Source organism: Coloeus monedula (assembly GCF_965178545.1).
Source record: "Coloeus monedula genome assembly, chromosome: 4".
Taxonomy (NCBI): domain Eukaryota; kingdom Metazoa; phylum Chordata; class Aves; order Passeriformes; family Corvidae; genus Coloeus; species Coloeus monedula.
In genome coordinates this window covers 10,143,541-10,169,503 of record NC_138784.1, presented here as the reverse complement: position 1 = coordinate 10,169,503, position 25,963 = coordinate 10,143,541, and the positions used below count along the sequence as shown (strand labels likewise).

Here is a 25,963-nt window from a genome sequence, read left to right as displayed (position 1 = left end):
CAGTCTGCAGCTACAGAGATTTAGCTGTGGGTAGAGCTGGGACTGAGAGGCTTTAAGGTGATGTAGCTGGAGTGGGAAGGTGGTGAATGGCCCAGCAATGCGGAAAGGGCTCCTAAACACTGGCACTTCCATACCCAACCATTTTCTCAGCTGTAATACTAGGCAAGTCTGAACTATGTAATTAGCTGAGAATTAGGGCAATCTGCAGCTTCAAATGGAGAGGTATGGCTACAACTTTCCTCCTGCAGCTAATGCTTCTAGAGAGACTTTTATAGTTATGCACAAGGCAGTGATAAGGTGTAGAGTACTTAGTTGGTTCTCAAATTGTCTGCCATAAGCACTGCCCTACGTGCGCAAGAGGCAGCAGTTTCCTGCTAATAAAAGCCATGTTATTATTAATTGATTAGGCAGAGTCTTCTGAATACACACCTAAAGAATACCAGCATATAAATACTTCTTAATGGCTATATGATAGTAATAAATATCCCTTAGAAATGAAATACCATCTCAGAATGACCTGTAAATTAAACATTATGGATCTTGGGTTCCTAGTATTTTGACATTTGTCCAGCCATTACAAATGAGTCATTTGGCCAAGGTCATCTTCATGTTGTAGTAGTGGGAGGTCTCACATCTGTACTCCCTAGGACAAAATAATGCTGTTAACAATATAAGCATATGCATGCTAAAGACCTCTTTTGTTCAAGATATAACATTCCCCTGCACTGAAATATTACTTAAAGCACATGCTGTATCTGAGCCCTCTATTGTTTAAATGAGGCCCATGGTGCAGAGCTGGCCCTCTTCACGTATCAACTACCAAAACCCTCTCGTAACCACAGAAATGTTTTGCAAGACCCACCCACATCTTGCATTGAAGAGCATTATATAAAAAGTGTTTGATCTGGCTGATGACTGCCTTGGAACCCAACTTGGCTTCACACAGGAAGAGATGCCAAAGGAACATTGTCATACTCCCTCTGACATCAGCTGAGGCCTTACCCCTTGCTGTGTAGGTTAGCCTAAAATGTCTCCAGCATGATATCATTTGACTTAAATGGTTCTGTGATTCCTACAAGCTGAAGAGTTCTCCCAAGCTTGGCCCCCTTTATTTTCCAAGGTGATTTGTGCTTCAGCTGCATTTGTTCAGAGTGAAGCAAACAATGGCTGTTCACAACTGAAACTAATCAACAGAACCTGGAAGTTCTCTGGCACCCTGGTTTCTGTAAGTACACCGGAAGTGTGTGAAGACAACGTGGTGATGCTCACGGTGCCAAAATGATGAACTGATGTAATTCACAGTCACTGGAGCCAGGGAAGGGCCTTCAGTCTCAGAAAGTCTCTGACCTTGGGAGTGCCACTGCCAGAGAGTCCTGGGAATGGTCTGACTGGGGAATTTCCTTAAGAGACATGCTGCAGTAGCATTATGCTGTGTTGAAATACAATCCAGCCTCAATGTCTATCCATGACATATTCACTTTAGCAGACAAACCCAGAAGAAAAAAGTAACTAAGTCTCATGGTTAAGGGTTCAAATGGCTCTGAGGCCTGGGGGAGCACTGACTGATCCTGAGATGGAGCACCCTGGTCATGAATGTATGTTAATCCATGTCCAGGTCACTGAGGGAAGAAAATAGTTGTTTTTCTGTGAATGTTGCTACTGGAAGCAGGATGGTAAGCTGGTACAGTAAAGCCAATGTTTTTTTGTGGAGAAACCTCTTGACAGACAACTGTTTGTTCAGCTCAGTAAATTCAAGCTGGGGCTGAGTAAAGAGGTTGCCAGATCACACAATACAACAGTTGTATGTTGCTTGTCTTGTACCCAAATGCTGAGTGGGAGATCAGGCAGAAGGAGAGCAGAAACCTGAGACTGTCATGCTGCAAACAGTTGTGCTGTGAGGTTGTAAAAATAACACAGCAAGATGAGGCCAGGCTCTGTTTTTGGCAATAAAAACTTGTACAGAGAAGGAGGATCCAAAAGCTTCATATACTTCATGTGGTTGTAGAAAAGAGCACTGAAATCACAATGAATATGTAAGAGATGGGTCACAGACCATTTGAAAGATAAAGACTTTGAAAGCTCAAGACTGCTGTATCAAAAAAGAGGTTTTTTCTTTCTGTCCTCTTCTTCTGCTCCATTCCCCCATCCCCACCAAACAGATGGGAATTTTCAGTATTATCTTCAGGTGCTGTTCTTTTTCTGCTCCACCACCATGGTAGAAAAGACTCCTGCTAAAGAAACCTGTCTTTGATTCTCCCGTGGCTTTTCCTCACCTTTACTGCTCATGAAAGGCAGTGACTGAAAAGGAAAAGAAATTCAACCTCTGCCTGTTCACATGCACTTCTTACAAACACCTCACAACCTCTTTGACATAAGAAAACTGGCCAAACACATTAATGATAGGAATTTAAGAATTAAGAATGAAGCTTTACCTTCACAATTGTACTTCAGAGAAGCTGGCAAAAGCAGGAATGACTTAATTGCAGCAAAGGCATTACCAACAAGGGTAATAATTTTTAACCCCACAATGTGAGAACCTCTACTATCTTCTGACAGTTCAGCCTTGGGTTTAGACTTCTGGCTTTTTTCAAGAGCAGAAAATCATTATCTATAACAGACTACTTCCCATGAACCTCACTTCTGTGTTCTCTCAGAAAGCCCTGAGTACCCTGGCGGGTGTAAGCATGGCTGGAAGACACAGCTCCTGGTGTGTTCCCAGGAAGTCCCTCCTGAAGGGACTTCATAAACCGTAAACTGGTGATTTCTGATGGGTCCCTTGCAGAAAACTGAGATGTGACCTCCCCTGCTTGGGGTTAAAACTCCACATTGAGACACAGCCAAACTCTCCTCTTCCTCTTCCTCTTCCTCTTCCTCTTCCTCTTCCTCTTCCTCTTCCTCTCCTCTCCCCAAACAGCCTTACCAGTTTAATGGTGTGAATTTGAATTAACATAAACTGATGTGTGCCACCTGTAACTGATTGGTATTAAAGCCAGACTTAAATAGGCCTGTCTCTGGAGACAGTCTAAGTGTAGTGTCAACACTGTAAACACAACAGTGTGCTTTCCTGGTTTAACTAAGAGGATTCAAAGTGATCCAGGTTTGCTTTGTAGAAGAAATCTGAATTACCAGAACTCTAGCCTGAAGGAAGCATGCAGTATACAGGGAAAGTAAGGGACCTGTTTTCATTAAGGGGGAAGTTTCTTAAAAGACTGTAACATCCTGCTGACCCCAATGGATGCTTAGGGTACTCTGAACCCACTTACCTGTCTAGCCATGGTATGTAAATGGGTACTGCAGTACAGTAATGAGAAGAATGAAATCTAAATGACTGAGCTTTCCTCTGGCTTGGTCACTCCTGGCTTCGGAGCAGACCTGAACAGGCCCCAACTGCAACTTCTGCTCCTGTAACTGCAGTAAGAATGGAGGCAGTTGTGAAGCAAGACACCTCACAGAAAATCTACAACCACCTGTCCAAGCTATTGCTATTTGGCTATTGTTTGAGCTTGAGTGTCAGTAGTTAAATTGGCAGGGAAGGCCCACTTTCAGGCTGAAATTATTTGTTCATGCCATGTTAAGAAGACTCTCAAGGTTAAAATGAAAACTCCTATGAATATGAGCTCTATGAGCTTGACTCCCATCCACACTTCAGTCTCTCCAGCAGTCTGGCTTTCCACAAGGGCTCAAACAGACATGGCATGTAGTGGAAATGAAAAGTGTACATGACTGCAAGAGCAAATGATGAAACAAGGCCAGCGACACTATCACTGTCATGTCCAAATGGGAGTCACAGGCCAGCCTTACACCAGGATTTTCATGTTTTTGCAAGGCTCCAATCTATCTATATGAGCTGCTGCCCTACAGGAAGGAAGGTCAGTTCCCTGGAAAGCAGGTACTGAACCCCTACGACCCCAAAGTCTGTGTTTCATCAAAGGCCCACCAGCCACTTCTACGCTGTCACATCCTGCTTGGTTCATCACTCATGACAGTGGAGAAGATGGCCTTGGCAGTCTTAGCTGAGTACACAGGTAGGCTCCTTTGGTGTTAGCAATGTTATGTGCTGTCCTAAAGAACAGCTGTGTGTTTGATATACCCCAGATGTGGTTTGCCCTCCTGGCTGCCAGGGCATGCTGCTGACTCATGCTGAGCCTGGTGTTGACCAGTATCCCCAGATCCCCCTCTGCAGGGATGCTCCCCAAACACTTCTCTCCCCATTTGTATTTGTGCCCAGCACTGCTCCACCCCAGGTGCAGAATCTACCAGTTGGACTTGTCAGATTTCATCCATCAATCACAGTCTAATGCTCCAATCTATACAGACCGCTCTGCAAGGCATCTTGTCCCTCAAGACAGTCAACAGCACTTCCCAGTTTGGTACCATCAGTAACATTGCTTAAGGCACATTTAACTTCTGCATGCAGATCGCTGATAAATACATTGAACAGGACTGTCCCTGGAACTGAGCCCTGCGGAACACTGCCAGCCAGATGTGGCCTTGTGCACTACATCCCTCTGAGCCCTGCCCTTAGACAGCTCTTTACCCAGTGCACTGGGAACCTGCTCATCCCACAGCCATGCAACTCGACCCTGCTGTGAGGGGCAGTACAAAAAGCCTCCCTAAAATGCAGAACAGCTATACCCACCACCTTCCTTCCATCCACCATGTGGGTGACCTTATCATGCAAAGATAGCAAATTAGTTAAATGGGATTTACCTTTGTGGCTGACTGTGCCTGATGTCTGCCTTTCAACAGTACCCAGTATAAACTTTTCCATCATTTTTTCCAGCCCTTCTGTGAGGGCTAACAGTATCACTTACAAAACCTGTAACTTCCAAGTTGTGCTTAAATGCTGGTTTTTACTCTCTTCACTACAAAGGCATAATTGTTCTTTGCCTGCTTTCCCACCCTCCCTCCCTACCATCCAGCAGATGCCATTGCATAGTAACTGTGCCTGTACAGCTGTTTTGTACAGAAAGAAAAACAAACGAATGTCTTGTAACACATTATAAATAATAAACTAATGTGGTGCATTTGCACAAAGGATTTTGCTCATATATGAGTTAAAAAAACCCAAAAGATCATCCTACAATGTGACACAGTTGTAAATGTCCCATGGATGTAGGCACTGGGGCTCTAGTCCTAGTAGTCAAGTTGTGAGGAGACACTGCTGAGGTTCAGTGGTTTGCAGTTTGGTGTTTTTTGATATTTAAGCTCTAAATGTCTACTGTTCCAAATCTAACAGCTCAATCAGCTGAGTTTTAATTATCCTCATTTAAAAGCTTTCCAGCCCAACTCCAGAGTATAAACAGAAAAAAGTACCAGTTGATTTGCACTTTTTTAAAGCACTGTATTTGTGAAAGGGGGATTCCACTGTCCCCTCCTGTCTTTTCTCCTCCCACACAAATGATTTTTTCAAACAAAGCAGGAGAATCCATTATTCTGTTCCCCTCCAAACTCTGTCCCCACATAAAACAATCATACTCCTTTGGAAGACCTCCCCATGCTCAGAGCCTACGCCCATCCTAAGTGCTGTTGTGTGGATTTTAGTAGAATGTGAGTCATCCATAGCTGACGTGCTCTTACCATGGGACTGCATTTTTGGTTTCAGCCATCACACTGCTTTTATTGAGATGTCACTTACACACACCTTGCTACAGATCCATGGGGTTCAGCTACGCCCCTGTGTTCTCAGGATGTGGCACACTTGAGAAGCTGAGGTAAACCAGGAGCAAATCTGGAGGCAGCTCTCTGTCATGACTTTGGCAGGGCAAGAATCTTGTCTGTCCTCATTCCAACAGCAGTCAATGGCTTTATGGGCCTAACCAATACAGTGGTAGACAATGTGCCTCCCAACAGTTTAAACATTGCCTGGCTTTTCCCCAGACTCCTGAAGGGGAAGAAACAAATCTGGCAGCTCATAAAGTCAGATACAGCCCAGTTGCTAAGGTAACCCAGCTGATAAGAGCAGCACACCAACAGATAACACCAGGCACAGGACTCACCTGCCTTTAGATTTCAGCATGCTGTGGATTAGTGAACAAGCCTTTCAGTCCCAGAGCTGGTACAGAAAAAGACACTGGGAGCTGGAAGTCTCAGGGACCTGCTCAGCATTGTATTTCCCCTCACAAGAAATATCCAGAATTGTATTAGTGAGTTTTAAGTGACTGAATCAGAAGTGAGGTAAATACCACCATGTCATTAGCTTAATTTGGATGTTTCTAAGACAACCTCTATGTGATAAAGGTCAGGATGAAACCAACCCTATTATAGTTGGATAGTCCCATAACTGCCTCCTGCACCTTGGGGAAGTACCTTTTACGAGATAGCAAAGCCCTAAAATGCTTGATAGCAAAACCTTCGCAGCTAGAGGTTCATGGGGAGTAGAACTTCCAGTCTGCAGAAGGGCTAATTTGAGGTGCCCCTCTTGATTTAAACTGCAACTGTATTTAAAAAGAAAAAGAAAGAAAAGAGAAAAAAGGTATCTATTTCCCCCCTCCCCCACCCCCCCAGGAAAGAGAAATCCTTGGAGACTGTGGGGAACCAAGATCAACTATTGAAAAAAATTTGGAGCTAAAAGTAAGCCATATATAGACTGCCTGCTTGCTAGAGTCCAAGTTAGGAGCTGACTACCAATAGTGTTGCTGCTTTGAATCAGCAGTTCCAGTGGGGAAAACTCTCCATTACACCGCTCGGCTGAGCTCCCCTTTTGAGGTATTTTTAATATTTTTACATGCTGTTAACTAGATAACTACTGATGCCTGAGTTACTTAGTTTATCCATTGCCTGGTGTCTTTGCAGGGGATGCAAATCTGCCTCTTGATCATCTCAACACAATGACCTCCAGTTCTGACAAAGTTATGGAAAAAACTTGTGCGTATTGTGTTGAGAAGATAGCTAAACATAATTTTCAAAATCAACTCTAGCCAATGATGAATAATATATGTGACCTTAATGAGTAATATAAAGATACTTTATGCCTCTGGCTTTACTAGAAAAGTGTTAAATGGCTTTAGATGAAAAGATAATAAGACCTTCAACTTGAAATCCTTTGCTGTAAGAGGGAAAGTGCTTTACCAGTAAAATTAATATTTTGAAAAATGGTATTACATAAAAAGGTAGGAAAGATTAGTCAGCCAGTGAGTAGAGGTCATTATTTTGTCTGACAGAAAGTCCAGAGCTCTATTGATCGACCTCCTGAAAAGAGAGTATTTGTGTACAGCAGCAAGCAAAAACATTGCTTTTTTTCTCAGAACCAACTAATTGCATGCTGCATTTAAAAACACAGTCTGTCTACAGGTAAACAGATTTATGAGGCTGTGAGGTGTCTTAAGTCTAGGGAAAATTCTTTCTACAATATAAAACATCTGAGCTGGGAACAGAAGATGTTCTGGAGCATCGCTTAAGGTTTTAGTCAGCAACCTACCAGGCTTCCCTAGTAGCTCCTCATCACTATCTCCCTTGAAAATCACCTGCATGCAAGCCATAGGAAGTCTAGGCTCTCTTCTCACCAGTGTACACAGTTGAGTTCTTAGCTCTGGCACTGGACTTTTGGTAAATCTTTTCAGTGCCCAACCCATCAGCCATCCTCATCAAGAAAATGGAAGTGAAGCCAGTGATTTCTGAAAAGTCCTTTTAAAGAATATATCTGCATTGATGTACATTTGCAGTTTAAGAGCCATGTCTCACAGCTTCCACGGTCTCTCTCACACTGAAGTGGCGAGCATGGTTGGTCAAGCACCTCCATGTTAACTGTGGCACTTAAAAGTAAGGATGCTGAGATGAAAAATACATTTATGGTCACATAAAAAAGAAATTATGAGAGCTGTGAGATGGGTGGGAAGCAGGTAGAAAGGTACTTTCTTTCTAGGGGGCCTAAGTATGCTGCCATTGAATTGAACAGCTCCAGTGAAGTTGACTTCAGGCATGAAGCATGAGCTGTCTAAATGTTTGGTAGTAATCCAGTTTTTATCACCTTTAAATTAGCTGTGAGCTCTTTAGAGGGTGTTTACAGTTCAGGGGCCATTACAGTCCAACCATAGGAGCAGTAGCTTGTGCCTGTACAGCAAGTGAGGCATGTGAGCACTTAAAGGACTTGGGGTGCTGATGGAAGTACACTGGCCAATTTATCAGCAGAAATCTGATCAATCTAACTACTCTGCGATTCCCCAACCCTCGGCCATAAAACTCTGCCCTCATCTGAACCAAATGCTTGAACACACTTCAGGTCTTTCTGGCATGAAATAATTCACCAGCTGTTTCAGATATGCCACCCTTGCTTGTGGGTCTCGGCAAAGCCATGGGACTGCAAGTGAAAGCACCTCAGTCTGCAAGTATAGACTTTGGATAACATTTTAAATGGCTACACATACTTGCCAAGCAACTGTGTTAGGCCCAAATTTCCAGGGGCTTGGGCTCTGTTGCCCTGCAAACAACATAGGGATAGAAAGGACATGGAAGTTACTGGGGCTGGTGTCACTGGACCCACTGCACAACATGCAGAAACCAAAGATTACCAACTATCTAAGAAAACACCTGAGATTAAAGTAAAAAAATTACACCACCACGTACTCTCAATATTTTTTCTTACATTTATTTCAGATTAGGGTTTATTCTTAGAGAATGTTTCTTTTTGGGAAATAAAAATTAACTGCCTTGATCTCCCAACAATACTTTGTGGGAAGGTAATCTCCAGTGATGCAACCAGTAGGGTGTTTTCTCTGCCATAACTTTAAGTATATTTATTAACTTGCTGAGAATTTTGTGGGTAATAAAAATCCAAAGAAGAGAGACAAATGTCAGCCAGGCAAAAATGTCAAAAGATTCATTTCTGGAACTCATCTTTCTATTATGTGAAAGGATCATGGTCCTTGCTGTGCTTGATCTTGACTAGATGGTAAGATATGTATCTTTGGAATTTAAAGTGGTAAGTCTTAAGAATATAGAAAATCTTCCTCATTAAATCTGAGGCAGCACCACATCTGTGACAAATTTAAGGCATGTAAGGACAAAAAAGAACAAGGTGTTTTAAAATGTACCTCTGTGGACATGTGTAACACCCCACAGGAGCTGGGGATCACATTAGGTAACTACTGACACAACTGCATGGAATCTTTCTGGGTGTGGTGTGTATTTACATCTCTCAAAAGAAATTGGTTACTGGGGCATCCAGAGTATTTCTGAAGTGGTTGGATTCCCCCTCCCCCTCTCCCTATCTATTTACAGTTCCCTTTGGAGTACAAGAAACATTTTCTGTAACCTCAGCTTCCTGATTCAGCTGCTGTGATGTCGGTTATTTACGATAACAAAAGTGAGACAATGCCTGTGGTTTGTGTGGGACAAAGCCAACCTTATTTCTGTAAAAAGGGACAATCCTGATGGGAGAAGCCCAGGAAAGGCTACGAAGTAGGACTCCGGGGTGGTATTTCATTAGTCCTGCCAGCTTCATAATGGGCTCGACACTGCATTATTTCAAAGGCCACTGACAGAGAGTTTCTTCCTTTCCATAGGATTGGACACTAATGTCAATGGAATTCTTGGAAAACTATCTCTTTGCAGAACAAGGCTTCAGAGACGGGTATCTTGGGAAATGAATGGATTGCTAGCGGGTGGAGAGGCAGCGAGTGTCAGGATGCAAATGTTTCAATACCAATTACACATTCTGTGGTCACAGGCAAGTCATTCTGCTCTTCTGCTTACCTGTCATGAAACTGGTTTATTAATACTTCACTGCCTAAGCCACAGATGTAGTGAAACTTGCAGAATGCCAGTAAACTCTTCATGTCACAGAGTAGCAAAAGGAAACAAGAAACTCTTAAAACAAAGCATGGTTAGTTATGAATGAAGAGAATCAATTTCGGTGTAGCCTAGAGAATGTCCCTTACCTGCTATCCTCCCGATTGGCATCGCGTGGTCCTCGGGAGGGGAGACAGACACCATGATGTGGTTCATATAAGCTAACTCTTCTCGGTGGGACAGGTTGATGGGCTTGACCTCCCTGTGCAGCCCATCCTCAGACAACCTCGGTGGTTTGAAATCGGAGTGCCTGGGGTTCAGTATCAAAGGATGCATGATAGGGCTGGGCATCAGCTGGATGACCCTGGTGTTCTCCTGGCGAGGGCTGGAGGGCTTCTGGAGCACCTCGGAAGGAGGCGGGCAGTGGTTGTTTTCTATTGGGGACACTGAGAGAGGATAGGGCTCCTGCTGGTTGTTCTCGTGCTGGTGCCTTGTCCCCGGCACCCTGTCGGCCGGGGACAGGCGACGGAGAGTGTTGTCCATGGGGGACTTCAGTGGCCGCTGGTCGGGGTCTGGTGACGGACGGTGGTTGTTGGTGATGGGTGACCGCGAGCGATGCAACAGTTCAATGGTTGGGGGGTTGTGGTGGACTGCTTCTGTGGATGGTCTCGAAGGTCTCTGCACAAAGCTATCTGTGGAGAAAAAAAAAAGTCCCCAAAATACAGATTGTCTGTATTGTGATCAAGGTGTAGGCTCTACTGCTGACAGCCTGCAAATGTTTTTTATTTGTGTGACCTACAGATGCCCAGAAAAGTACTGCATAAATGCAGACAGTTATTATTTCTACACAGAATGAAAACAATGAAAACAATCTTCCTCCACCAGCCATAGTTCCTTGGAAAACACACTAAGAGAAATCCCATTTTGAGAAGCTGACTGGAATACTTGTGAAGAAAGTAAGATCTGATTTAGCTGTACTAACTGTTTCTGTACAAATTTTTTGAAACTTTTCTCCTGCCATTCATGTCTCTCCGTGTTGTTCTTCTTACTGTACCATGATGAGCACTGTAAGGTAGAAGGAAAAAAAAAAAAAAAAAAAAAAGAAAATGTCTACAGGAAAATACCAGGTATTAAGTTTTAGACGGTAGAAGCTTAGGTCAAGGTAGAGAATAACTCAGTCTGAAATATGGACTGGGTTGTTTAAAAAAACCCAGGTAGAAGCTCTTTGTGAAACCCTACATTTTATCTCTGCCTTGATTTTAAGAGCATGTTGCATCTTCATAAGGATATTTTCATCTTCTTTTATTTAGTCTGTGGTGTCTACTATTGGGTTGTCCTATAAAACCACTTAGATGCCTTCAGCAGGAGGACTTCTAGCATCACTTTTGCATTACTGCAGAACACACTTCCCAGCTTAACAGTAGTGGGGAGATAAACCACCACCAATCCTCTCACAAAATTAAAATGTTTGCCAGTGCAAACTTTCAGGTAAGCTAAGGCCATCAATTTTGACTTGGGAAACTACTGACAAAGAGGAAAGTACCACCAGTACCACAGTGACTAACAGCTTTTTATCAGAAAAACAAAGATCAAATTTCAGTGCTGTTTGCTGAAAGCCTTGGGTGATAACAGAAGGAAACTTCTGGGTACATGGCAAAAACTGAAACAAGTAGCTGCCTATCTGAGGCTGCCTGTTTGTTCATTCCTTTTTCTCTGAACCATAAATGATTCTCTTGCTCTCTGCCAAGGCAGTGACACCTGCTGAAGACCCTGTTGAGGTGAAGACTCAAGGGCTCCTGCTGCTCTGGAACCCAGGCAGGCATCAGGAGATGGATCGGCACATACCCAGGGAAAGGCCTGAACAGGTAAAGCTCAAGTCCTGAGAAAATGTAGTGCCAGGCAGTGGCATAGCATCTGCACAAGAACACTAAAGTCTACAGGAAAACCTGGAATTTTAGGCAGAACCTACATTGCTCTAGAATACTTATTAAACACACCTGTCGTCCCAGACAAGAAAAATGCATTTGTAGGGCTATTCAAGGTACTCACAATGGAACAGCTGGAGGACATGAAACTCCAGAGCTATATATTGTTCTTGCTTAAACCTAAACAGTTTTAAATACAATCTGGCCAGCTAATGTGGGATAGCCCAAATGAAGATCAAAGAGGAAAAATTTACAATTGTATCTACCTCTGTGGCTGTCTTTCCTTACAGTCTCCTTTCTTTGCCACAACAGAAAGAAAACTCATTCCCAAATTTTACTCAGTGTCCTATCTTCTACAAACCATCCACCCCCATCACTGTACATGCAAATGCACTGTGCTCATTCTTAGCCTGTAAATATAGACCAGAATATTGTTTGTCCTATTTATTTAACACCTTGGCTGAAGGGAGCAACTATCTTTAAAGCAGAAATGAATGCCCTGCTGCGCTTTCCACCAAGCTCTCAGCAAACATTAGTTGGCTCTGACAAACTCCAAACAGAAGTGTTCCTACCTGTCTGCTTCCAAACCATGGTGATACTGAACCTGGACAGAGGGGACAGAAAGTAGAGACCAAGGAACTCTTGGAAAAGCAGGAAGAGGAAACAACACAAATGGATACACACTAGTGGTTTACTTTCCTTGAAGATCTTTCTCTTAAAGTACTTAACAAAACAATTCCCTCATGGCCAAAGATGCTGTTTGCCATGAAACAATTCCAGCTCAGCTCCAAGCAGGACTGCCACAAATGACCCTGAACATAATAAACAGAATAAAATCCTCATCACATTCATTCCTTGACACATCTGGTGATTGTAAGTTGAGCACATATGGTGTATCATTTCACGCAGCACTAGATTCACTCTGGCCCTTCATTCCAAATGAGCAATACTCTTTTCTTGACGACAGAGCTGTGAAAGGAAATTCACCTCCCAGGAAATTTGCTGACCTATCCAAATAGGGATGGGTGGGGCTGCACTTACTCTGGGAGTGAGCAATTGCTGGCATGACAGTCCCAAAGATTGGCAGTCTCTGCTTACCCACAAAAGAAGTGCAGGGAATGACAGTGTAAGCTTCCTGCATGGCATCCCATCAAATGACTCAGAGCTCCGTCAGAAAGACCACTGGAGATGAAGGTAATTCACTTTCCATTGCTCATCCCTCTGCAGGGACAGAGCCCATTCCAAGCCAATATCCTGAACTGCAGTCAATTGATTTCAAACAGCCAAACCCCCTTCGTTTAAGCCTAGTAAAAAACCACTAGATGAAAAGGAAAGCATTTAAAAGCAGGATCAAGTATAATCCATTAGGAAATAGGCAAAAGAGCCAGAAAATGGAAAAAGATCACTGGAGTAAGGAGGGATTGTAATAAGGATACATCACCTGTGAAGTTTAACCACTCAAAATAGTGCCAAGGTAGAACCTGTCCCCTCTGTCACAGTTCATGAGTTAGCCAGGATTAAGTTCTGCTCCCCACATTCATTCTCCTTTTTTAACTAAGTTGCATTTTGCTGAGGGAAAATGAAAACTCAATTGTGCTACTTTCTCCCAAGTGACTTTGTGAAACAGGAGGAAGAAGTAACGTCAAAATAAACAAATTCACCTGCCTGTAAATTTTTGGCATAGAGATTTTTTGATTGCTCAGTCTTGTGGCAGGCAAAGCTGTAGTTTATTTTGCTTATGTTGAAATTCCTCTCACAGCAAACCAAGAACTAATTTTTGTCATTATAAAGAAAAGTTTTAAGTAATAGCACAGAGTTGTCCAAGCAAAAACAGGGGTACTATCAGCAGCCAGAGTATTGTATGGAAAAAATCCAAGTTGTTTCTTAATCACTAGACTGTACAGGACTTATTTTTTAAATGACACATATGAAAGGCCAACTGACCATCCCTGTGAAATCCTCTCTAGTCGAAGTTGCTCCATATGTTAAATGTAGGAATGTCCAAGAGAGCAGCTAGTATTTCTGTTTGACATTTTGAATGGGAACACTCGTGGGTGAAGGCCAAGCTTGAGGAAAAGACTGAGATTTTACTAAAAGAGCAGGCAACTGTCTCTTGCACAACTCTGCCAACTAAACCTCATCTTGACCTGCAGCACCCTCATCTAACCTGGAATATATACACGGCTGTGTGGAAACACTTTGGAGCGTCCTTATTCCACCTGCTGCTGTCCTGCTGTTGGCTTAGTCTCAGGGTTTTGCTGGTGCCATTTCACTCTGGCTACCTCAGACTGGCCACAGGCAACTTATACAGGTCTGACAGCACCCCTGAATCTTCTCTTGTAATTCCATGTTGAATCTTGAAATACATTCATATCAAATAGAATTAATACATCTTTTCTCCAGCTAGCAGAGATCAGGGTGACATCTTCACTCACTTACATTCTCTTCTCCTGTTTACTCAAAAAAGGACTAACACAACTTTTTCCTAGATTTTTAAATTCAAAATTAAGTTCATTTTTAATTGAAAAAAAAGAATTCTGCCTGATGCTTTCATGGAAAGGACCTGTCAAAAAACTTAAGTTTGGTATTTTTCTGTTATATATCCAAGAAATCCAAGGAGTACTTCAGTATGTGTATTTTTAAAGAAATTAAAACCTCAATTTTCCATTGAAAAGAGGCACACTTACTTTTTGTAGAAGAAGCCCAAATATGCAATTCCACAAACTTAACTATTCTTTTTTCATCACCTCTGACACTCATGGTACGTGTGGACACTACTAGTCCTAAGCAAGTAATTCTGATAGTAAAAATGAGAGAAAACCTGGTGAAGCCCCATTCTCTCAGAGGGAATTGCTCAACCAGCCCAACAGCTGAGCAACCTGATGGGCTCAGTGCCAGGAACTCTGGCATGATGTTCTGACAGACTGTCAGCTGAAGTGACTTGGAGTTGGATGTTCCCCTCTGAAGCTGCCCTCCCTTGCTCTGCCAACAACTGCATTTAGCTGCATCTCCAGGATACTAGAAGTCCATGAAGCAACTTTATCTACCTAACTGGGTGTGAGGAAAAATGAATCAATAGGGTCAATAAAACTTTCTGCTTTTTAATCTGTATCTGACATAGCTTTTAAAGATGCTTTGGAAACAGAACAAAATTATAGAAGATAAATGGAGAAGGGCTTGTTGACTCACTAGACCATTTGATTGTTCCAAAGCTATGGAGACAGAGGGAGAAGAACAGCTTTATTTTAGTAACTTTGGAGCAGGAAAATGGCATAATTCCTACTCGCCTCTGTAATGGCAGCTGCTGTAAGAATGAGACAGAGTTACCTTCATCATGATTCTGGTGCAGTATGACCTCTGGCTGAGCATGGATAGAGTTCCCAGGGTGGAAGAAAGGTGTGAAGAGCATACGAGCTTTCCTTTGCTTCAGGATATGCTGAAGGAGTTCATACAAAACATCACCTAAAAGACACACAGCAGGAAAAAGGAAATGAAAATGTACATAACTGATGAGAAGACTCATTTAGCCATCTGATGCACAAATTCATGGCTCCTGGGTGCTATTTTCAGACCCAAAAATGCTAGCAGTAAAATCCTGCATTTCACTGCTATGCAAAGTTCTCCTCTGAAAGGAAAAAAAGGCAGATCACACCTCTGAGTGTGACTGTGGCAAAACAGAACGACATTCCCTGGCACCAAAATTGCTGTGTCTGTCCTTAATGGAACATAACACCGCAATATCCAGGAGACCAATGGACTAACTGCTTATTTTGTGCCTTTTATAAATTACATCTTGTATGGATGACCTTATTCCAACATCTACACAAAGCACATAGGTACTTATGCATTTTGTCTGGTGTAACTGGTTGCACATTTCAAAGTGAAATTGTACATCACAGGGTAGGAAGTCTGTTGACTTTTCATTCTGCCTGCTCTCTTCTGTTTGTCACTGCTCATATTACAGAGGAACAGGTTGCAACGATTACACACTATCTGAAAAGGAAGTTAGTGAAGTTTCACTTAGGAAACCTTAGATTTTCTGGGAGAGTTTTCTCAAACATGAGGTTTTTTTAGTAGTTGTTTCTATGAGATTGTAAGCTGTGCACCATTTGTCCCTTGTCTCTGTAAACTGCCAATACTCTATTTGTGGGCAACTTGAGTTTCTCGGTGTGAAACAGTTAAAGCTGTACTGCTTTCCATAGTTCAGCTTCCTTTATTTTTAACATCTTGGGTGCTTTTACTGTCTCAGCAGTGACTTTAGGGCATTTTTAAAAGGTGATTGTAATACCTGAAAACCTAATTAAAAACAAAGCCTTGAGCACCCAGTTACATGAAACTCTAAAAAGTGATTTTACCACATAATTTTCATCACTGAATGCAATGGTGGCATAATCATAAATAACTAGTGCTGTAACACTCTGAGCAATAAGGTAGCAAATTTGTACCTCTTTTGATTGGCCTGACAGACTGGTGAAAACGTCCATAAAGCTGTCTGCGTTTGTTTGGTTTTTTTTTTACCTAATGAAATAGCTGAGACTTCTGCATCACCCAGATGCAGCAATGTTAAGATGGTGAAAAGCGTTTGGCAATCCCTCCCTCCCTCCTCTGCTGCCTCCCTTCCCTGGGCAGCCCTGAACAGAACAGCTGTGGGGCTGTGAGCCCTTTACTGGCAAGAATGTGAGAGTGGATGCCCTTCTCCTGCTTTAACCATGAGGGGAAACGATACAGCTTTCGTGTGGCCTCAGTCTGGAAAAACTTAATGCCTCTGTGGAAAACATTATTTCACAGTTCTTAAATTTCACGTACATTCAATTCTGGGAAATGCTGAGGTAATGTCCCTTTACCTACAGTTATCTAAATTTCCAGGGACTGACTCAGATATCCTCCACAAGGTTTATTATCAGTGGGGAATACCTGGAGAGAAGGAAGAGACAAAATGCAAGGGAGAAGGCCTTCAGCTGGATTACTTCATTCCAAATTCATCTTAACCTTCTGAATAAAGTGAGATTTTGCAAGTCAGAGGCTCTTCACTGGGAACACTATTTCCAGCCTACAAACATTTTTAATCCTGCTTATTTCAAGTGTGCCCTCACAGCACACAAGGGGAAGAGTAGGGGCATATCTTGCAGGCAGGAAGGGGAGTTGCAGACCACATACATAAAGGTGTCCCTTGCAGTCCTTGCCCACATCCCTGTTTTCAATACTCCTTTTGCTTCAAGCAGGGCTAATTTTTAAGGAAATAATTCCAAGTGGTGTACCAGAATTAAAAAAAAAAAAAAAAGAAGACATTTCTAGGCATCAGTTCTCACTAAGGTAGTACAGTGACAACAGACATTAATGTTTGGACTCTTCTTCCATAAAAAATTAGTCCTGGACTTGAAGCACACACTTTAAAAAGTTTATATACACTAAACATAAGCAACATTTTGTGAGACAGATTCTGCAGGAGGATGGTTGTGGAGAGTGACCAAGCAGGTTGGTGCAGAATTAGACCCACAGCTTGATTATCAACTGGATCCAAGCAGCACCAGCTGTACTCCTGCACCTTGTGAGCCTTGCACTGGAAGCCTCCTCACAGCAATTCTGTCACCACTTGGTCCAAGCTCTTTGATCACCTATAGTGATTGAAGTGCAAGCCTTCATATTTAACAGGAGTACCTCATATGGTCATAAAAAAAAGCACCTGCAACTCATATTTAGTTAAACACCCCTGACAAAGGAGGGCAGAGGCTTACTCTGACTGTAAAATTGGAGCACACAGACCACAGGGGATACAAATACAGGCAGGCAACACACACATTTCTAAATCTCCTTTGTGAATCAATGAAGACATAATTTGAGCAATAGGCAGACTGATTTGCACACCTGTCTGTGCTGTGGCTGGACTCCAGCACATGTGAGAATACGGTAAAGTAAAGCAAAACCCACAGGGGCTGTTAAATAGAGGCAAAGCCCCCAAGGAAGGAGTTTTGCAGTCACTTTTAGCAGCACCTCAGCCAAGACAACTGTGAGACAAAATGCTAATATGGTCTGCTTAAAGAGTCTGGAGCACTTGATTAACTTGCTGCTGTAGTTGGGTCTGTGAACAGATAAGCCTTTACAGGGAAGAGCTGGAAGTCACAAAATGCTGCCAGAGCTCTGCAGGGAGTTTTAACTATAAACAGGTTGGATGTTTGAGTTTGAATTTGCATTCAAATATGCCTACAACTCAGGTGTATCAGGATTTCCTTGCCTCATACAACTGTCTCTGCCCTCCCTTTCCCAGTCCACCCCAGCAAAGGTGACTGTTTCCTCCTTTGACCCTCTTCAGCTTTTGTTGCAGCTTCCTCTCTTTCCAATCACAGCTTGTGTAAATAATCCTCACCTGAATGAGGGGACCTGTATCGAAAGTCCTCTTTGGTCAGGAGCAGCAGAGCTTTGCCGTTCATCTCAAAGGTGTTGCTCTCAATGGGCCTCAAGGAAAACTCCTTCTCCGCCCACCGGAGCCACTGTGCCACATCTTCCCTGCTCCAGTAAACCGGCTGCAAACCTGTGCCAGAAAGAGACCATGGTTCTGTTACTGGATGGAGACGAAGCACAGGAACACAGGCAAACATCACTGAATCCACCCCTTCTCCCCACAGCATAACGTACAAAGGCTCAGGGGAAAGTGTAGGAGAGGAATGTCATGTTGGTGCAGGATTACTCTAAGCACTGGACTGCGAAATACTTTGTTATTTTAGGCACTTTGGTTTATCTCTGATATATTGAGAAACAAGAACTGCCTCAGCATCCTGAAGAAAGCTCACAGGACATTATTTCATTCCAGGATTTCACTGTGCAAAAGGATTTTCCTCCACTTGTTCCATCTGATGTGCAGAGCAGGCAGCAGGCAAAGTCCTCAGTGCCATCCAATCCATTCATGGAAGAGAGGTGTGCTCTCTCTTCACACCCCTTGTACATTCATGGATCAAGAATAATGAAAAGTTGCCAAATCCAAGAGAGCCATGGCTTCTCTCTGGGTGGCTGGGGTGGGGTCTGTAAGGAAGAGCTACTGAAACACAGCCCCTGTAACAGTGTGATTATCAGCACATGTGTTGTTGAGAGAGGTGTATTCAGACAGGCCCACCCCTCCTCCAGGTGCCATTCCATGAGCAGGTGCCATTCCCACAAGGGAGAGGAAAGCCAGGGACAAGACTGTGCCACCTTTGGCACTGCTTTAGCCTGTGTTTCCTGTATAGCTATAAAATATTACCAGTGTAACTATGTCCATGTAAGAGGGTATAGCATTTTTTAGTAAAATAGTAGGGATATTTGGTTTGGGCACAGATTTTCCAGGGTGCCAAGGAGAATCTGGCATTCCCTTTCTGCCAACCAGCTCGTACAGCTTATACAGCCTAGGCTATTGTGTTTACTCACAGAGGCCCAACCACATTACCATCAAAGATATTTTGCCTGCTACCTTTATTGGGCCCAGGCAGAGAAGCTTAGGAGGTATGACAATTTTACACACAATTTAAAATAGCTTCCTTCCCCTGGAGAGAAGGCAGCATGGTGAAGAGCTGTTTATAACCAAGTAGAGAGATTATCTCCAATCCACTGGGCAACAAAAGCTTTATTTTCCTTTCCCCCTTGTGAGATGACTCATTGTTTGACTTACTACAAAGCTTACCCACTGTGCATAGGAACATAAAATTTGCCATATCTGATCAGATCTCTGGTACACAGCCTCTGGCAGGAGCCAGTACCTCATGCTTCAGAGGAAGATGAACCTCCCTTCCTTGTATTGCACCTGGCTGATTGTATGCTGCACATGGGAAGAAATTTCCTTCCTGGCACACCATTCTCTGAGATCTGATTACCCTCCTCCTACCAAGCACTAAAAGAAGCCTGGGAGAGATGTACCACTCTTGTTTTGATTTGGTTTTTACTTCTTTAACAGATAGGCAACCCTTTTATTTCTGTTTTAGCAAGAGGTAACATGAAGTGAGTTGCATTCTGCTGCTTTGCCAGATTCCCAGACAACAGCTTTGGAAAGTCCCAGAGCCACAGCTGCATACAGAAATGAATCTTTGTCTGAAGAGGAATTGAGATTGTGCCTGAGAAAGGGTCAGAGCTGACCTAAGGAAGGGATGTCTGCATGGCAGTAGCAAGAATTTCCATTGGCTTTCAACTGTAGCATACTATTGTACTACAGAAACAAGTGGTAGCCTTTATTTATTTATTAAGTAAATTGTCTTCCCCCTATGAATTAGGGTCTGCTTATTGAGGTCAGAGTTTTCGGTAGGACCTTTCTTTTTGAAGGGACTGGGGTGAGGTGTAGATTTGCTCAGAGACATGGAAACTGTCATCTAAAATGCCAGAGTGAGGTTTATCTTCTGCTGAATAAAGGGCTATTCCTGCAGAAAATACACTCCAGACCTCAGGCTGCTGCTGTAGCTAAAAGAGAAAGAAGTGAGACATGATGCAGACAGACCACAACATATGAAAGGGTCTGAAAAGACCATCTGAGGAGTGCTTGAAATACTCATGCGTGGTTTCTTTTGCCTCTCTCTCTGCCATGCCATACAAGTAATAAATTGCCCAAAGGAGAACTGTCATGTAGAAATCTAACCAGACTTCTGATGTATACTTCACCAGAAAGTGAAACAAAAGAAAACATCACTGTGAAAATCGGGCTGACAAGGACAGAGTTGTACAATAACTTCACATGAGGAGTGTGCTCCCTTATAGATAACAATGTAGTAACTCACTCCCTTTACAAACACAGATCAACATTTCCCACGTGCAGGTGACAGTTAATTTTTGTCTTCTGTCTAACTAGTACAAAAGTACCATGTCCAAAGAGAGCTTTTGACTGATCAGTGCTAGACCCAGAACAGCCAAATAAGTTACACAGACTGGGATAAGCCCCATGAGCTGTGCTGGCAACTGAAACAGACCCAACACTTCACACTGCAAATGAGGTCTCTGCTGGGTTTCAGCAGCACCTCTAAAACTTGTGAGAAAAGCCCCAAAGTAATATGACCTAGGACCACTTGACTTGAAATTACTGAGAATCAGCAGGCAACTCTAATTCAGTTTGGCTATGGCTAAACTGAGTAGGTGGATGTGCCACATCACTCCACCCCTGGGGTAATCCCATAATTAAAATACATTGTGTTTGGAAAACATAAGGTGCCATAAAATAAGTAAACTGCTTTTCCCTAGATGGATCTCTTATTCTCTCACTTCCCTCCCTTCCTGCCCTGCTGCTCTCCTGGGAAGTTAGTTTCTCAAAAAAACATGCCCCCGCCACATGCCCATTTGTTTTGTGAGGCTGAACCAGTTCAGTCACAGGAGTCTTTTCTAAGGGTGCACAGCAGTGTTGCTGAAAGTGCTTCAGAAACTGTCATTCAAAAAATAATTCTTTCATGAGCAGTATAGCATTTACTAAACTTCAATGCCACCTTCTTTGACCCTTCTTAAGAAGAAGTAGTTGGTTTTGTGAAAACAAGGTCATGAGATGGTTGGCTTTGCAACTGAAGGGATTTTACAGCACAATGTACATTGCTATCAGTAGGTCCTGAAAATGGTTTCCTGTACTGTCCATGAAAGAAAACCTAATCCCACTTATACTATTTTTCTTCTTTGGATGCTGTTTCTTATTTTCCTCTCTCCATCTGCTTTTATTGTCATGCCCACAGTGGAAGAAAATGGGCTCTTTTTATCTCTCTGGTTTTATTCTCTGCAAAAGCTAACAGCACTGTCTTCAACTAACAAAGGTATTTACTAAGCAGAATAAAGTGAGGAAAGTGAGAGCTGTGTTGCAAAATGAGGGCAGAGTTTTGCCTGCTGAACTGACTGCTGAAATCAGTGTGAAGGTTTTGCTGCTTTCACTAGGTGCAGATCAGACATGGGGGATGCTGCCTTTCTCCCACACTGATCTCTTGGTGGCCATGGACTCCACCAGGGTGAATTTTGACCTGAGAGTCAGACCTGGCTCTGCTCCCATCTCTGCCTTTGCTCTTCTGGTTGAAATTTGGCAACATTCCCCATCATGGTCTCCCTATCTGTGTATCACAAAAATAAACAACAACAACAACTTCTTGAACTCAATAGCTGAAAGCAGACAAAGCTGTGCAAACCATCGAAATCTGGCTCTGGGAGATCCAGTGTATTGTCTGTCTTCTGACAGTTTCCAAGCACCACCTCCAGCAGAGTAAAACAGAATAATTTATTGACATGTTTATAAACTGACAGCTTCATATGCATTAAACAGGGAATAAAATCCGTGCTCACCTTTCTAACGCTGCAGGCTGGGGCACTGGTGTCTTAATAGATTATCTACTTCTGCAGCATATTCCATACCTGAAGTCCTGTTTCTAACACCTGTTACTCTGGCTACCTTATAAATTACGAGAATGATCAATTCTCATGCTGCAGGGCACAAGCTGGTAACCATCCTGAGTGCAGAAGAAATCCACTCTTGTTCCTTTCTATTCTTAAGCAGCAAAGCAAAGTTCAATGGAGAGGGGCTGATGGGGTAATTTACACTTAGAAGTAGCCAGTAAACCTGTTAAACACCGACAGACATGGGCACAAACAGGAATGTACTGGCCTGTTGAAGAGTTCAGACTGATGGTCTCTGAAGAGTTCACTTCTTCTGACAGAGCCCCTCAGGAAACTGAAGCACGGTAAGGTTTTGAGGTCAGAAAAACAGAGCACTCTGCTCAGATAGTACAACCTTTGCACTTAGAACTACATCACCAGCAATCTTTTCACTTGACCACGGACTTCTAGTGGGGTTATGAGTTTGTTTTTTGAAGAGATGTAGCCAACCTTGAATCTTGCAAAGCACTTGCACTCAGCAACTCCTTTGGTTTGGAAGACAGAGTATGCATTTTACAGTGTGAGTTGTTATGTTCAGTGTATGCAACACATATACCTAAAATGTTTAGTATAATGTACCACAGGCTGTTTCCACCTTGACTCATTTTGGAACAATCTGAGGACACAAATCCAGTGCAAAATGTGATACACAGTACCACTGAAAGCTGCTGTTCTGCTTTAGTTTCGAGATGAGGACACAGCCACAGGACAACAAGCACGATGGAAACAGCATTCATAGTAAGTTTCGTCTAACTTTTGTTCCACTTCAGCTATGCTCTCCATCCTCACGCCTGGCTGCCTGGCAGGCAGGATGATGATGTGAGAAGAGGGTAAAGACAGACCTCTCATTTATCTCTGCTTTCTGCAGGGCAGACAGAATTGTTCACACTCCCACGCCAAAAACTACTTAGCATGGTTGGGCAAACAGCAAAGGGGCCAGTGCATGCAAATCAGCAGCTGGTTCCCAAACACCCAGGGACAGATGCATCGTCACTGGCAGCATCAGGGAAACCAGCTCATGTCTGCAGCTACTTTGAGCCTTTAGTGGGAAAGTGATGATGGAAAAGTTCAGAACACTTGAATGTCTCCTACCAAGTAACTCTTTAGGAACTGATGCTCTCTTTCTTTGTTATTAACAAAATTTTTCCATGTTACCTGTAAAGCATAATATGTGTCTCTGCATATGATGGTGTATGTCAAGCAGGAGAGGTGAATGAGGTTGTGTTTTGGTCTTAATTTCTGCATTAAGGCAATGCAGTCTGGAAGAAAAACATATAATTAGATTTAAATCCTTTTCTCAGGCTCTGCCAGAGAAACTTTTTAAAGTCCCTTCCTGTCTCGCATCTTTGGAATGCTGGACTACCAAAATGCAAAGAGGTGTCATGAGATTTTGCCAGTTAACATCTGAAATGCTCTGGAGTGCAAAATGCTGCACAGCTGCTTCAGACTACTCCAGTTCAACACTGCCCTGGTGCTGTGTGTGCTGCTCTCCGGTTCCCTGTTCAGAGTCACGGATTGTTGCTGCAGACCAGGGGCCCTGTTCTGGTATCGTGCTCAGACGTGACAGAACCACCACCACCACCACGCTGCTCCCCAGCAGGGCTGCACTGAGCTGAACAGCAGCGTGGGCTCACGCTCAAGGGCTTCCCAAACTGAGGGCCAGGCTGGGCACTGAGGTCCTCCTGCGGCAGCAATTCTGTGCTTTCTCTGCTGGGGCTGCTGCATCCATCTCTTACCCCAAGTGACTTCCCCAAATCACTCAGCATCCACAGGGTGCTTGGCAGTTCTTCAGAACTATCACTGCCATGGAAGATAAAGGCAGGAAGGGTAAGGATCTTCTTTCTTGGGAAGTCTTTCCAGTTCCTCAGAGGTGACAGAAATCCGTGGCATGCCTAGCTATTCCCATGCAGATGGAGCGTGTAAGTAAGTGCCCTCTGGGACTGATCTGGGGTTAGCATACATGTGGAAGATGTAGCCCTGCCTGTAAATCCTGTACTGCTGGTGGTCTGTGCACTTGCTGTTACGAGCAGGGGACAGAAGTCTGGTGTGCAGTGATGTGCCTGACCACTTGCTCTTTGCAGCAGGTGCCCCTTGACCCAGGCAGTGGAGAAGCAGTGGCTAATCACCGCTGTTGGGTTGCAGGGACTGTCTCATCCTACAGCAGAGAGCCGGCTCTGCACTTCCAGCCCCAGAGATAAGCAAAGGTAGAAAATGAAAAGGTGAATCCTGGCTAATCCTCTGAGAGAATTATTTGGGAGGTGAGTGTGAACCGGTACAAAGGAAATGCATGGCAGCAGATGAAAATGTCCCTTTACAGGTCTTGTTGAGGAAAAAACAATTGGATAGGGAACAGAGGAGTTGTGTGGCAGGCAGGAAAAGAGACCACAAGTGAGGTTTGCACATCCTTACATCTGAAGAGTGCCTGTAATCAGAATGACAAGGCTTTGGGGAACCTCCTACACTGCTGGGAACAGAGGGCGAAACCGTTTTTTCAGTAGTAATCTGAAATAAAAGGCACAGGCTTACTTCTCCTGGTGTCCTGTTGAACAAGGTATTAGAGGTAGAGCACAAGTGCAGGTAATGCACCATGCACTGTGCCTGCTCTGGGGCCTCCATGTGTGCAGACATCTGCAGAAACCAACCCAGTGAAGCTCTGCCATTGGTTTCTGCCATGCTGACTTTGCTGGTGTGGTGCCCTGTTACCCAGCCCTTCTCCTCTCACTGTCTGTACAGAGACCCTGGGAAGCTGAGACATCTGAATCCCTCAGGGCTTCAGGGTCATAAAATAAATAAAATTGCTTTCCTAATGCAGCCTTTGGAAAGTCTGTAAGAAACATATTGATTGGAAAATGCTCGATTAGAATGAGGTCTCATGCAGAGAAATAAATCTTTTCAATTGCCCACACCCAGTGCCAAGCTCAGCTTCCTGGAAGCAACTATGGCCCTTTCTGGAACTGAGGCGAAAATCCCATGTTCCATCACCTCGCGTGACCTGCTGACATTACACATGGTTTGCATTTGCTGATCAAATGCACAAGCAGGACTCTAAATTAGCTTGCTGGGCTTAGACAGCTCACTGATTAATGACGGCAGATGAAGTCACCGGTACAAAAACCCCACAAAATTTGAAGCCACACTTAACAGAATTCAAAATGAAGAACATATTCTTTCTCACTCTATACCAACCTCTTGTCTATGTAGAGACAGGTTAGTAAATGAAATAACTCTCTCAGACAAAATTACTCAGCTATGTGTAAGACCCCCGCGCCCAGCAAGTCCAGAAAAGACCCTGAACGCTGCTGACCAATTCATGAAGTGCTTGGAGTTGTACCTGATGTCAGACTAAAGCCTCTAGAGCAATCCCAATAGTTTAATGTGGCCAGTTGTGCTGCGTTTCTTACAACTGAGATCAGTATTTGACCCATAGCAACCGTTTGTCTGCCTTCTGTTTCCACTGCATCATCCAGAGCGAACCTATAGAAGTAAGTGGATATTAGGATGCAGCCTGCCATCCCCTGTGCACTGCCCCCCTTTGGGATTAGTCAGAAATAGAAAATGTTACAATGCTGGAGCAGCCTACCTGCTGCCGACAGGCTGTTTGTGGCCTGAAACAGTATTTACCCACGCCATGACAAACCAGTCTAGATAATGGTGCTGGTTTGTATGTTGAAGTGGCCAGGATTTGAGGTTCTGAAAGGGAAAAGCTACCAAAGAAGTGAGCAACCACAGAGGTGATGAAAAGACCAGCGGGTTTTCCAGGCACTCATTCCATGAGCCATGTCCAAGAGCTTTCGAGAACTCCGCAGACAGCTCCAGCTTCCTTTCATGTTGTTTGCAAAACCTTCCTAGAAGCCTAACAAGAGCTCTCCTTCCAGGGCAGGGTGAAGGCTGGCTTTTTCCATCTGGGCAGCACGTTCAGAGAAGGCCAGAGTGTAGCAGGGGTCAGTGAGCCATGGACA

At 43.5% G+C, this 25,963-nt stretch overlaps 1 protein-coding gene across 1 annotated transcript in view; it reads right to left on the bottom strand.

Annotated features, from left to right (window-relative positions):
* ETV6 (ETS variant transcription factor 6) overlaps positions 1-25,963 on the bottom strand; it is a 123,149-nt gene that overhangs the window by 9,994 nt on the left and 87,192 nt on the right. Inside the window, exons 3-5 of the mRNA XM_082279851.1 lie at positions 18,019-18,183; positions 14,982-15,116; positions 9,879-10,421 (exon numbers count right to left, since the gene is read on the bottom strand). Of these exons, the coding sequence (XP_082135977.1) occupies positions 9,879-10,421; positions 14,982-15,116; positions 18,019-18,183 (843 nt within the window). The remainder of the gene's footprint in view (positions 1-9,878; positions 10,422-14,981; positions 15,117-18,018; positions 18,184-25,963) is intronic.